This window comes from Hypanus sabinus, chromosome 10, assembly GCF_030144855.1.
Source record: "Hypanus sabinus isolate sHypSab1 chromosome 10, sHypSab1.hap1, whole genome shotgun sequence".
In the NCBI taxonomy this organism is placed as follows: Eukaryota; Metazoa; Chordata; class Chondrichthyes; order Myliobatiformes; family Dasyatidae; genus Hypanus; species Hypanus sabinus.
Window position 1 is genome coordinate 84638186 of NC_082715.1, and position 11353 is coordinate 84649538.

An 11353-nucleotide genomic window follows, 5' to 3' on the forward strand; every position below is an offset into this window, starting at 1 on the left:
GGACCCTGGTTCCTATGCTTTCTTGCGACTCAGTAGGCTTTGATTCCCATGTTTTCTTCCTATTCACCAGGGCAAAAGTTGCCAAGCTCCTTCCCTAATCACCAATGGCCTAGTTCCTTCCCACTTAGTGGGGCCTAGTTCCCACACTCCCTTCTCACTTACTGGGACCAGATTCGCTTGCTGTGGTACCACTGGGGCCCAACTCCATGCTTCCTTCCTACTCACAAGGGCCGAGATCCTCATGCTCCCTTCTCAGTCAGAGGACCCTGATTCCCATTCCCTGTGTCTCAGATTGCTAAACTCCAATTAAACTTGCATGGTTCACTGGGAAGTGTTTCTCATCACTTCATCTGCCTGTCTTGAAGCTTTAAAATAATATCAAAAATAACTAAAAATTCAACTTCATCGCTAAGTTATTTATGATTTGCTGAACGATTATTTGTTGTCCAGAAAAATAAACCAAGCTTTATGAAACATAAATCAAAATTTATGCTGAAACATTTCAGGTGTTGTTCAAGCGAGTGTTGAAAGGTGACATCTTACCTGATCATTTAATTCGTATGAGTCCAGAGGAACTGGCGTCCAAGGAATTGGCTGCATGGAGACAGCGAGAAAATAGACATGTGAGACCTGTTTTGAATATTACTTATTTTTATCCTTTTATATCCTTAATCACCTTCAAATGATCTATCTGCTGTTTCAGTGGCGATGTTAACTTGTTATTCCTTTTCCAGAAATAATTTTCTTTCTATTGCTGAGATGGATGTACATTTATACAGTTTATACAATTTATACAGTTGATTATCATAATGTTCATTTGCCAAGTGAAGGGTATCTATTTAGTAAAAGCAAATCTGGCAGATCATAACTGCTCTTCACGTCCAATCACATGATAGTAATGATCTCTGAAATAATTTTAATTGTACATTTCTTTTCTCATTTTCCTTCAAGTGAGCAATAACGTATTGATCGAAGTTCTCAGTGTAGGTTAAAATGAATCTGGATTTGTAGTTCTACGTAACATACTTAGATCTGCAGTTCTCTGAATCCCTAGAATGATTAATAATATAATACATATTTAATTTGGTTGGAGCACAGAATTGGATAATTTAGTGGTTAGCTTTATTTTATTAGAAGATTATGCAGAATGTTTTTTAAGTGCTTCAGTAAGTGTGAAAGAGTGTGTGACAGATTAGAGCAGTGGTTCTCAATGTACGTCATTTCTGATTTCATAGGGCCCACAAGTTATAAACAAGGAATTGGGAGCCACAGGTGTTTCTGAATGGGCCAGGTTTTAATGAAAGATTACTAAGATACATAAATAAAAAAGAACTGACTGTGTGTAATTTAATTATAACCCTGAACGAAGGGGATGGGAAAATATGTTAAGATGATGGAACAAAACAGTTTAGCCTATGTGTGGGGGAGGGGTGCAACATGTCAATCATTATCTCTGCTCCTACTTGACCATGCACAAATCTCCATACACACCCTGCAGAGACCTGCTGGAGATGCATATTCCAGATTGGGTGGTGGTTTAATTTGATCAAATGTGACTGAAGTTGAGCTGCAAAGTGATGGAACAGCTCCAGCAAAATTCAAATACAACAAGCAAAATTTCAGGATAGCTAATGATAGTCAAAATAAGCCTCCAAGCTCAAGGGAAAAGCAAAGTTGATTTTAATTTGATTTCCCACCTCTTACCTGGTTGAATGTGGTTTTAGTTAAGCTCTTCACCTGCTATCAAAAGCTTGTACATGTCTTCATGTTGTGAGAAGACTTAAAGTTAACTGTTTATTAGAATATTTTGTACAGTTTAGCAAAAGAACCTTGGGGACTATGGTCACAAGTAGACCACGAGCAGATGAAGTTTGAGAACCATTGGATCAGATTGACCTAGTAACCTAGTTACCTGATCATAATATGAAAAAAAAAACACATTTTTACTGGTTATTGTTAGTGTTTCGATCAAGGAACTGGAACTCTATCAAAACATATTGATTGTGCGAGCATTTTTTTTCTGTCCAGGTACATTCTAATGAGAATTATTAGAATTTTCACGATGATAACCCATTGAAAATAATTTTGGAGTATGGATTATCAGATCATGTTTTCATGAAGATTTTTGCTTCAATGTATGTGAAATGTGTTTATTTTATCCATAGATGATTGAAATGATAGAAAAGGAACAAAGAGAGGTTGAAAGGCGACCAATTACAAAAATAACGCACAAGGGGGAAATTGAAATTGAGAGCGAGGCACCAATGAAAGAACCTGAAGGGGTGGTTACAGAGGTAAATAATAAACAAAATCAGATATAATAGAATTTGAAGAAATTTTTCCTGAATTAGATATGTCAATATTTAAATTTGATAATAATTACTTTTAATTTGTGTGAAGTCATACTGATGATCTTTCTGCCACTGATTCATTATATAGTTTACTACACTACATGAAGTTAAAATTAACCAAAACATGGATTTTATAAATCTCTATTGCAGCTCTGTTGGTGAATGTCATGTATGCAGTTTAATGTTTCCCTCTGTGGAGTACCAATCAACATCAGTGGCCACTTCCAAGCCTGCAACAGAGGCCCTAGTTAACCTCAGAGAGCTATGCTCAGTTGCCTGACGCTAGTTTCCCTAAACAGATACTCTTCTAAGCTCTGCTTTAGGGAGAGATTACCAGACAGCCAGAGGAACAGATTCAGTCATATGCCAGAATCTTGCTTGAAGAAATGCCACATCTACACTGGCTCTACACCCCCTCACCTAACTCTTCAGGTTCAGACACTACTGGGGATACTTCCAGTCCACCTGGCGAGACCTTCCCTGACTTAACACTTGTGGTCACCTGCAACTCAAACCCCTGTGTCCCATGGCCAAGCCCCGCTTCCTCCCCTGCAGAGTCCCGGTGCAACCCAGGCTGCCCACAGATAGCCCCCTCCCACTTCACCTGACTCAGCGGGAGAGGGACCAGGAGTCTCTTCCTCCATCAATGGAGAGTGAGCGAGAAGCAGCATATACCACACATCCAGGTCCTCATCCTCTGAATCAGTATCCCTCTCGGGTGGGGGCCAGCCTAACCTTGCCTGCTGTGGGCCCTGCAGTCACCCCACTTTTCTGCAGAGTCCTCTTACTAGGTGTAGGCTCCCGGTCAGGTTCTGTGTCTACCTGCACCTCTTGACCCAGGGGCAGCAGGTGGTTCCAACGGAGAACCTTGACAGGCCCATTCACCCGGAAAACTGGTAGGCTTGGCATCTGACTCTCTACCACATAGGGCGTAGCTGCCCGGTGGTCAGCCAACTTATGCTTTCCAGGTAACCCCAAGTTCCCTAGGAGGACTCTGTCTCCCGGAAGGAGTTGGGAGAAACTCACCTTTTGATTGTACCTCCTCTTATTTCTTTGATTCTCCTTGGCAGCCTCAACCCCATCTAATTCGTAAGCCCTTTTCAAATCTCTTCTCATATCATACTTCAGTTAAGTCTTTAGGGGTAAGTCACCCTCGTCAGTCCCAAAACATAGGTCAATAGGCAACCTCGCCTCGTGCCCAGACATCAAATAATACGGTGAGTACCCAGTAGCTTCATTTCGTGTACAGTTGTAACTGTGAACCAGATGCGCAATATATTGACTTCACTTGCTCTTATTGCTGATCTCAAGGATCTTGAGCATAGAAACAGAAAACACAGAAAACCCTTCGGCCATCAAAGTTGTGCTGAATATGTCCCTACCTTAGAAATTACTAGGCTTACCTATAGCCCTCTATTTTACTAAGCTCCATGTACCTATCTAAAGCCCTCTTAAAAGACCTTATCGTATCCACCTCCACCACCGTTGCCGGCAGCCCATTCCACGCACTCACCACTCTCTGAGTAAAAAACTTACCCCTGACTTCTCCTCTGTACCTACTCCCTATCACCTTAAACCTGTGTCCTGTTGTGGCAACCATTTCAGCCCCAGGAAACAGCCTCTGACTATCCACACGATCAATGCCTCTCATCTTGTACACCTCTATCAGGTCACCTCTCATCCTCTTTCGTTCCAAGAAGAAAAGGTCAAGTTCACTCAACTTATTCTCATAAGGCATGCTCCCCAATCCAGGCAACATCCTTGTAACTCTCCTCTGCAGCCTTTCTATGGCTTCCACATCCTTCCTGTAGTGAGATGACCAGAACTGAGCACAGTACTCCAAGTGAAGTCTGACCAGGGTCCTATATAGCTCCACTTCCTCATTCAGGTTATTTATAAAAATCACGAAGAGTAAGGGTCCCAGTACAGATCCCTCAGGCACTCCAATGGTGACCGACCTCCTTGCAGAATATGACCTGTCTACAACCACACTTTGCCTTCTGTGGGCAAGCCAGTTCTGGATCCACAACGCAATGTCTCCTTGGATCCCATGCCTCCTTACTTTCTCAATAAGCCTTGCATGGGGTACCTTATCAAATGTCTTGCTGAAATCCATATACACTACATCTACTGCTCTTCCTTCATCAATGTGTATAGTCACATCCACGAAAAATCCAGTCAGGCTCGTAAGGCACAACCTGCTCTTTACAAAGCCATGCTGACAACTCCTGATCATATTATACCTCTCCAAATGTTAATAAATCCTGCCTCTCAAGATCTTTTCCATCGTCTTACCAACCACTGAGGTAAGATGCACTGGTCTATAATTTCCTGAGCTATCTCTACTCCGTTTCTTGAATAAAGGAACAACATCCGTAACCCTTCAATCCTTGGGAACCTCTTCCGTCCCCATTGATGATGCATAGATCATTGCTAGAAGCTCAGCAATCTCCTTCCTCGCCTCCCACAGTAGCCTGGGGTACATTTCGTCTGGTCCCGGCGACTATCCAACTTGATGCTTTCCAAAAGCTCCAGCACATTCTCTTTCTTAAAATCTACATGCTCAAGCTTTTCAGTCTGCTGCAAGTCATCACTATAATCACTAAGATCATTTTCCATAGTGAATACTGAAGTAAAGTATTCACTATGCTATTTCCTCTGGTTCCATACACACTTCCTCACTGTCACATTTGATAGGTCCTATTCTTTCACGTCTTATCCTCTTGCTCTTCACGTACTTGTGGAGTGCCTTGGGATTTTCCTAAATCTTTGCTGCCAAGGCCTTCTCATGGCCCCTTCTGGCTCTCCTAATTTCCTTCTTAAGCTCCTTCCTAGTAGCCTTATAATCTTCTAGATCTCTAACATTACCTAGCTCTCTGAACCTTTTCTAAGCTTTTCTTTTCTTTTTGACTAGATTTATTACAGCCTTTGTACACCACAGTTCCTGCACCCTACCATAACTTCCCTGTCTCATTGGAACATACCTATACAGAGCTCTACACAAATATCACCTGAATATTTGCCACATTTCTTCTGTACTTTTCCCTGAGAACATCTTTCCAATTTAAACCTCCAATTTCCTGCCTGATAGCCTCATAATTCCCCTTACTCCAATTGAACACTTTTCTAACTTGTCTGTTCTTATCTCTCAATGCTGTTATAAAGGAGATAGAATTATGATCACTATCTCTAAAATGCTCTCCCACTGTGAGATCTGACACCTGATCAGGTTCATTTCCCAATACCAGATCAAGTACAGCCTCTCCTCTTGTAGGCTTATCTACATACTGTGTCAAGAAACCTTCCTGAACACACCTAACAAACTCCATTCCATCTAAACCCCTCACTCTAGGAAGATGGCAATTGATATTTGGGAAATTAAAATCTCCCATCACGACAACTCTGCTATTATTACACCTTTCAAGGATCTGTTTCCCCATCTGCTCCTCAATATCGCTCTCACTATTAGGCAGCCTATAAAAAACACCCAGTAAAATTATTGACCCCTTCCTGTTCCTAACCTTCACCCACAGAGACTCTGTAGACAATCCCTCCATGGCATCCACCTTTTCTGCAGCTGTGTCTTTTGCCTCTCTCCCTGTCCTTCCTGAAACATCTAAAACCCGGCACTTGAAGTAACCACTCCTGTCCATGAGCCATCCAAGTCTCTGTAATGGCCACCACATGATATTTCCAAGTAATGATCCATGCTCTAAGCTCATCCCCTTTGTTCACAACACTCCTTGCATTAAAATAGACACATCTTAAGACTTCAGTCTGAGTGTGTCCCTTCTCTATCACCTGCATCACCTCCCTCTCGCATTGTCTACAAGCTTTCTCTATTTGTGAGCTAACCTCCTCTTCCCCAGTCTCTCCAGTTTGGTTCCCACTCACCAACAATTCTAGGTTAAACTCTCACCAGTAGCCTTAGCAAACCCCCAGCCAGGATATTGGTCCCGCTGGGATTCAAGTGCAGCCCGTCTTTTTCGTACAAGTCACACCTGCCCCAAAAGAGGTCTCAATGATCCAGAAATCTGAATCCCTGCCCCCTGCTCCAATCCCTCAGCCACGTATTTATCCTCCACCTCATCCTATTTCTATTCTCACTGTCGTCTGGCACAGGCAGTAATCCCGAGATTACTACCTTTGCGGTCCTGTTTCTCAACTTTCTTCCTAATTACCTGTAGTCTTTTTTTCAGGGCCTCTTCCCTTTTCCTGCCTATGTCATTGGTACAAATATGTACCACGACCTCTGGCTGTTCTCCCTCCCACCAAGGATATCTTGGACACGATCAGAAACGTCCCGGACCCTGGCATCTGGGAGGCAAACTACCATCCAAGTTTCTTTCCTGCTTCCACAGAATTGCCTGTCTGACCCCCTAACTATAGAGTCCCCTATCACTGCTGCCATTCTCTTCCCTTCCCTACCCTTCTGAGCCACATGGCCAGACCCTGTGCCACAGGCACGACCACTGCCACTTCCCCCAGGTAGGCTTCCCCCCCTCCCCCCCCCAACAGTACTTAAACAGGAGTACTTATCGTTAAGGGGTACAGCCAAAGGGGTACTCTCTAGTACCCGACTCTTCTCCTTCCTCTTCCCCCTCCTGACTGTGACCCACCTGTCAGTCTTCCGAGGTCCCGGCGTGACCACCTGCCTATAACTCCTCTCTATCACCTCGCTCTCCCTGACTAGGTGAAGGTCATTGAGCTGCATCTCCAGTTCCCTAACTCGGTCCCTCAGTGCTGCAGTTTGACACACCTGGTGCAGATATAACCGTCCGGGAGGCTGGGAGACTCCAGGACCCCCCCATATCTGACACTGAGCACAGAAAACTGGCCTCACACACATACTTCCTACCTCACCTCGTCCCGTTACCACCTAAGCACGCTGAGCCAAAGCCCTACCACTCTGCTGCCTCTCACTCCTCTGCCTGCTTCGACGCTGCCCGCTGGATATGGCTGCCTTCTTTTTAAACCTTTCACGCTCTACTGGCTGACGTCATGCGCCTGCGCAGTCTCACCTCTCTTTAACCCGAATAGTGAAAAACTGCCTTCAGTCTGAAAAATCAGCAGTTCACTCGCAGCCTTCTTGCTTTGAATTAAAAACCGTTGAAGGTTCCTTGCCTTTTTAAACCTTTCATGCTCTACTGGCTGACGTCACACACCTGCGCAGTCTCGCCTCTCATTAACCTGAGTGGTAAAAAAATGCTCCCTTCGCATGTCTAGCAAAGTCTGATTAAACCTCTCTGGCTGGGCAATTGTAACTCTCACTTTGGCAAGCCGCCTAATATAGGGGATGATAGCCCTGGCCCGGCCAATCTTAACAAATCTTGTTTGGATGGATGTTGCGCGATGTGTCCCTGTTACAAATCAGTACCACGAAATAACAAACAGTACACAATATATATTTAAACAATTAAGCTTCATAATTCTTAATTTGACTATCTGGATAGTAAAGAACACAAAAAAAGAGAAAGGGCCCATTCTGATGGAACAGTCTAATGCGCAAACATTGGAGCTCACCGATAAGGCTGTTCGTCCACCATCGACCTCCTCTGATCGTCACTGACTTTCGGACCCTTGCTCCAAGTCCATTCTACCTGAGGTCTACCAGCTCTCTCATTTCGCGTCCTCTCTCCTCATCTCTCCCCTGCAAAAGAAATGGGAATTCCCGGCTCCCAGACACACAAGAAAGAACAGCACCCTGCTCATTGGCTAGCATGCCCTGTTATCTCTAGTCATAACCTAAAAATTGCTGCTACAGAGAAACCATTACTTCAATGGTGGAACATTACAGAGAAGCCATTACATTAGCAGTGAAACCTTACAGCGTGTTACATGTGGAAGAATCTCATCAGTGACCACAGAATCCAAAGGACTACAAAGTCATTGTTGATCCCAAGGAACTGCTGAAAACATGTTACAAGTGTATGCGCCTTACCCAAGTGTGTTACAAGTGTGTAATTTTCCTGTGTGTAGAAATGCTACTCATCCAAATTATCCATAAATGAACAATCTTAGTAAGATAGATTCTTGGTTAAAATCCATTCCAAAGTACAATTTGGCTGTCTTTCAATGGTAAATTTGTGACTAAATACACACGGGAGGAAACACTATAGGGATGAAACTGGATTGCAGTTTAGTCAAGCTTATTTTAATACATTATGAATTAATATATTTCAACTAAAATCAAAAAGAAATTATGCAAGCAAGAAAATCAGCAGATGCTGGAAATCCAAGCAACACACATGAAATGCTGGAGGAACTCAGTAGTCTAGGCAGCATCTGTGAAAAAGAGTAAACAGTTGATGATTTGGGCTGAAACCCTTCATCAGGACTCCTTGATGATGAAGGGTCTCTGCCTAAAATGTCAACTGTTAACTTTTTTCCATAGATGCTGCTGGGCCTGCTGAGTTTCTCCAGCATTTTGTTTGTGTAGCTAAGAAAGCACACATTTTCAGTTTTGACAAAAGAAGGAAAGCTGATTGGTAACCCGTTTTTTTTATATACTGCTTCCTCATTTACTCTTAGTTTTCCCTATTATAATTCGTGCTTTAATTTTACTTATTGGAAAGTGGATAGGAACTTTATTGTGTGTTTTATATAAACAAAAGTGTGACAAGCAAACATCAAAACTAAATTTTTATTGTTACAGGCAAACAAAATGTTTGATTACTAGAGTATATTGTAACTGAAATAAACTTGGCAGTTGCACATCATTCAGCTTCGTCCTGTTTTTCGTTAACCAAGCCATTTAAAAAACATACATCTTTGGTTCTTATTTTAACTGAACAGGGCACTCAAGTATACCAAGAAGTATATTGAAGTATATTCAAGTATATTGAAGCCCTGCTGTAGAGCTCCAAAAGGCTAAAATAAGATGCATCTTGTCAACTAATTGAATTTTTTTGCCATATGAACACTTAGGCGGCTGAACCAAAAGCTCTGGACCCAAAGCCCATTGTAGAAAAAATAGAAGAGGTTGAAGAAGAAACTCCAACAGATGCCACAGAAGATACTACCTGTCAGCACAAAAACCATCTTTTTGATTTAAACTGCAAAATTTGTACAGGTAATAGAAATTAGGGAAATATTCTATCTTTTATTTTATTGTATGGCTAGATGTACTGCTAAGTAAAATTAGTTTGTCATTGACAGGGAAAGTTCAATAAGCCTGATGTACAGCAGTGTCTTTATTGAAGTTCACTCTCTTTAACCTCATGGCCTACTTCTATCCATGTTCTCACATTGTCGTAAAAAGACATTATATCATGAAAGCAAATGATTTGGCCAACGAAACTGTGTTGATGTTAGTCCTCCACTCAAATATATCAGTTGGATTACCTATCCCTTCATTGGTCTTTCACAGTTGATATAGACGTATCACAATATTAAAGCAAACTTAGTTAATAAATTAAATGGAACACTAACCACACTTAATAGAACTTGACAAATTGTCATCTGCGTGAAATCCCATTATGCAAGTGTGGCTATATATGGAGAATTATGTAAGTTTCTGTTTTCATTTAATGACAGGCAGTATCATTTGTTAAAATAAGCACTGACTGAACAAATCATTTCCTGGTGAGCCTGTTTCAGTATGATTGAAAACTGGTATTGAAGTATAACTTCAGAACATAGTAAATTTGACTGCAGACATCTGAAGTTCAGTTAAGTCAGATGGCGTAATTTGACAAGTCTGACATATTGTAGCTCTAATCCAAGGTAAGCTGTGAACTGTAGTTGGTATAATATTGGAAACTCTCGGGCTTAATGTGTTTGGGGTGGTGGGAATTGGGTGGTTTGGATGGAATTCGCCTCAGAGGTCTGATTAATCAGACTTGAGACCATGTAGAGTTTAAGGATTGAGATATGATTTCATAATAATATACATAATTTATATGGGGTTTGACAGATACAGATTTGATGTTTATTTTACATCAAGTGTAAATAGAATTAACTCTCCTTTGAAATACTTATCAACTGTATGTTTTGTCTGAAATGTTACATAGAAACGTAGAAAACCTACAGCACAGTACAGGCCCTTTGACCCACCAAGCTGTACCGAGCATGTCCTTACCTTAGAAATTATGTAGGGTTACTCATAGCCCTATATATTTCTTAGCTCCATGTATTAAAATACCCTATCGTATCTGCCTCCACCACTGTTGCCGGCAGCCCATTCCGCGCACTCACCACTCTGAGTAAAAATCTTACCCCTGACTTCTCCTCTGTACCTGCTTCCAAGCACCTTAAAACTGTGCCTCTGGCGTTAGCCATTTCAGCCCTGAGAAAAAGCCTGACCATCCACATGATCAGTGCCTCTCATAATCTTATATACCTCTATCAGGTCACCTCTCATCCTCCGTCGCTCCAAGGAGAAAAGACCGAGTTCACTCAACCTATTCTCATAAGGCATACTCCCCCAATCCAGGTAACATCCTTGTAAATCTCCTCTGCATTCCTTCTATGGTTTCCACATCCTTCCTGTAGTGAGGTGACCAGAACTGAGCACAGAACTCCCAAGTGGGGTTTGACCAGGGTCCTATATAGCTGCAACATTTGCTCTCGGCTCTGAAACTCAATCCCACGATTGATGAAGGCCAGTGCACCATATGCCACAGAGTCAACTTGTGCAGCAGCTTTGAGTGTCCTGTGGGCTCAGACCCCAAGATTCCTCTGGACCTCCACACTGCCAAGACTCTTACCATTAATACTATATCCTGCCATAACATTTGATGTACCAAAATGAACCACTTCACACTTATCTGGGTTGAACTCCATCTGCCACTTCTCAGCCCAGTTTTGCATCCTATCAATGCCCTCTTGCTCTTTACATACTTATAGAATGCCTTGGGATTTTCCTTAATCCTGTCTGCACATGGCCTTTCTGGCTCACCTACTTTCATTCTTAAGCTGCTTCCTGCTAACCTTATACTCTTCTAGATCTCTATCATTACCTGTTTATTTTTAACCTTTTGTAAGCTTTTCTTTTTGAATAG

General features: G+C 42.2%; 1 protein-coding gene across 7 annotated transcripts in view; it reads left to right on the forward strand.

The window, feature by feature from the left end:
* The window catches only part of phf3 (PHD finger protein 3), a 148574-nt gene that overhangs the window by 89339 nt on the left and 47882 nt on the right, over nt 1–11353 (forward strand). For all 7 annotated transcript variants that reach the window (XM_059982279.1, XM_059982280.1, XM_059982281.1 and 4 more), the window contains 3 exons: nt 507–623; nt 2166–2294; nt 9279–9423. In XM_059982279.1, coding sequence (XP_059838262.1) covers nt 507–623; nt 2166–2294; nt 9279–9423 — 391 coding nt within the window. The remainder of the gene's footprint in view (nt 1–506; nt 624–2165; nt 2295–9278; nt 9424–11353) is intronic.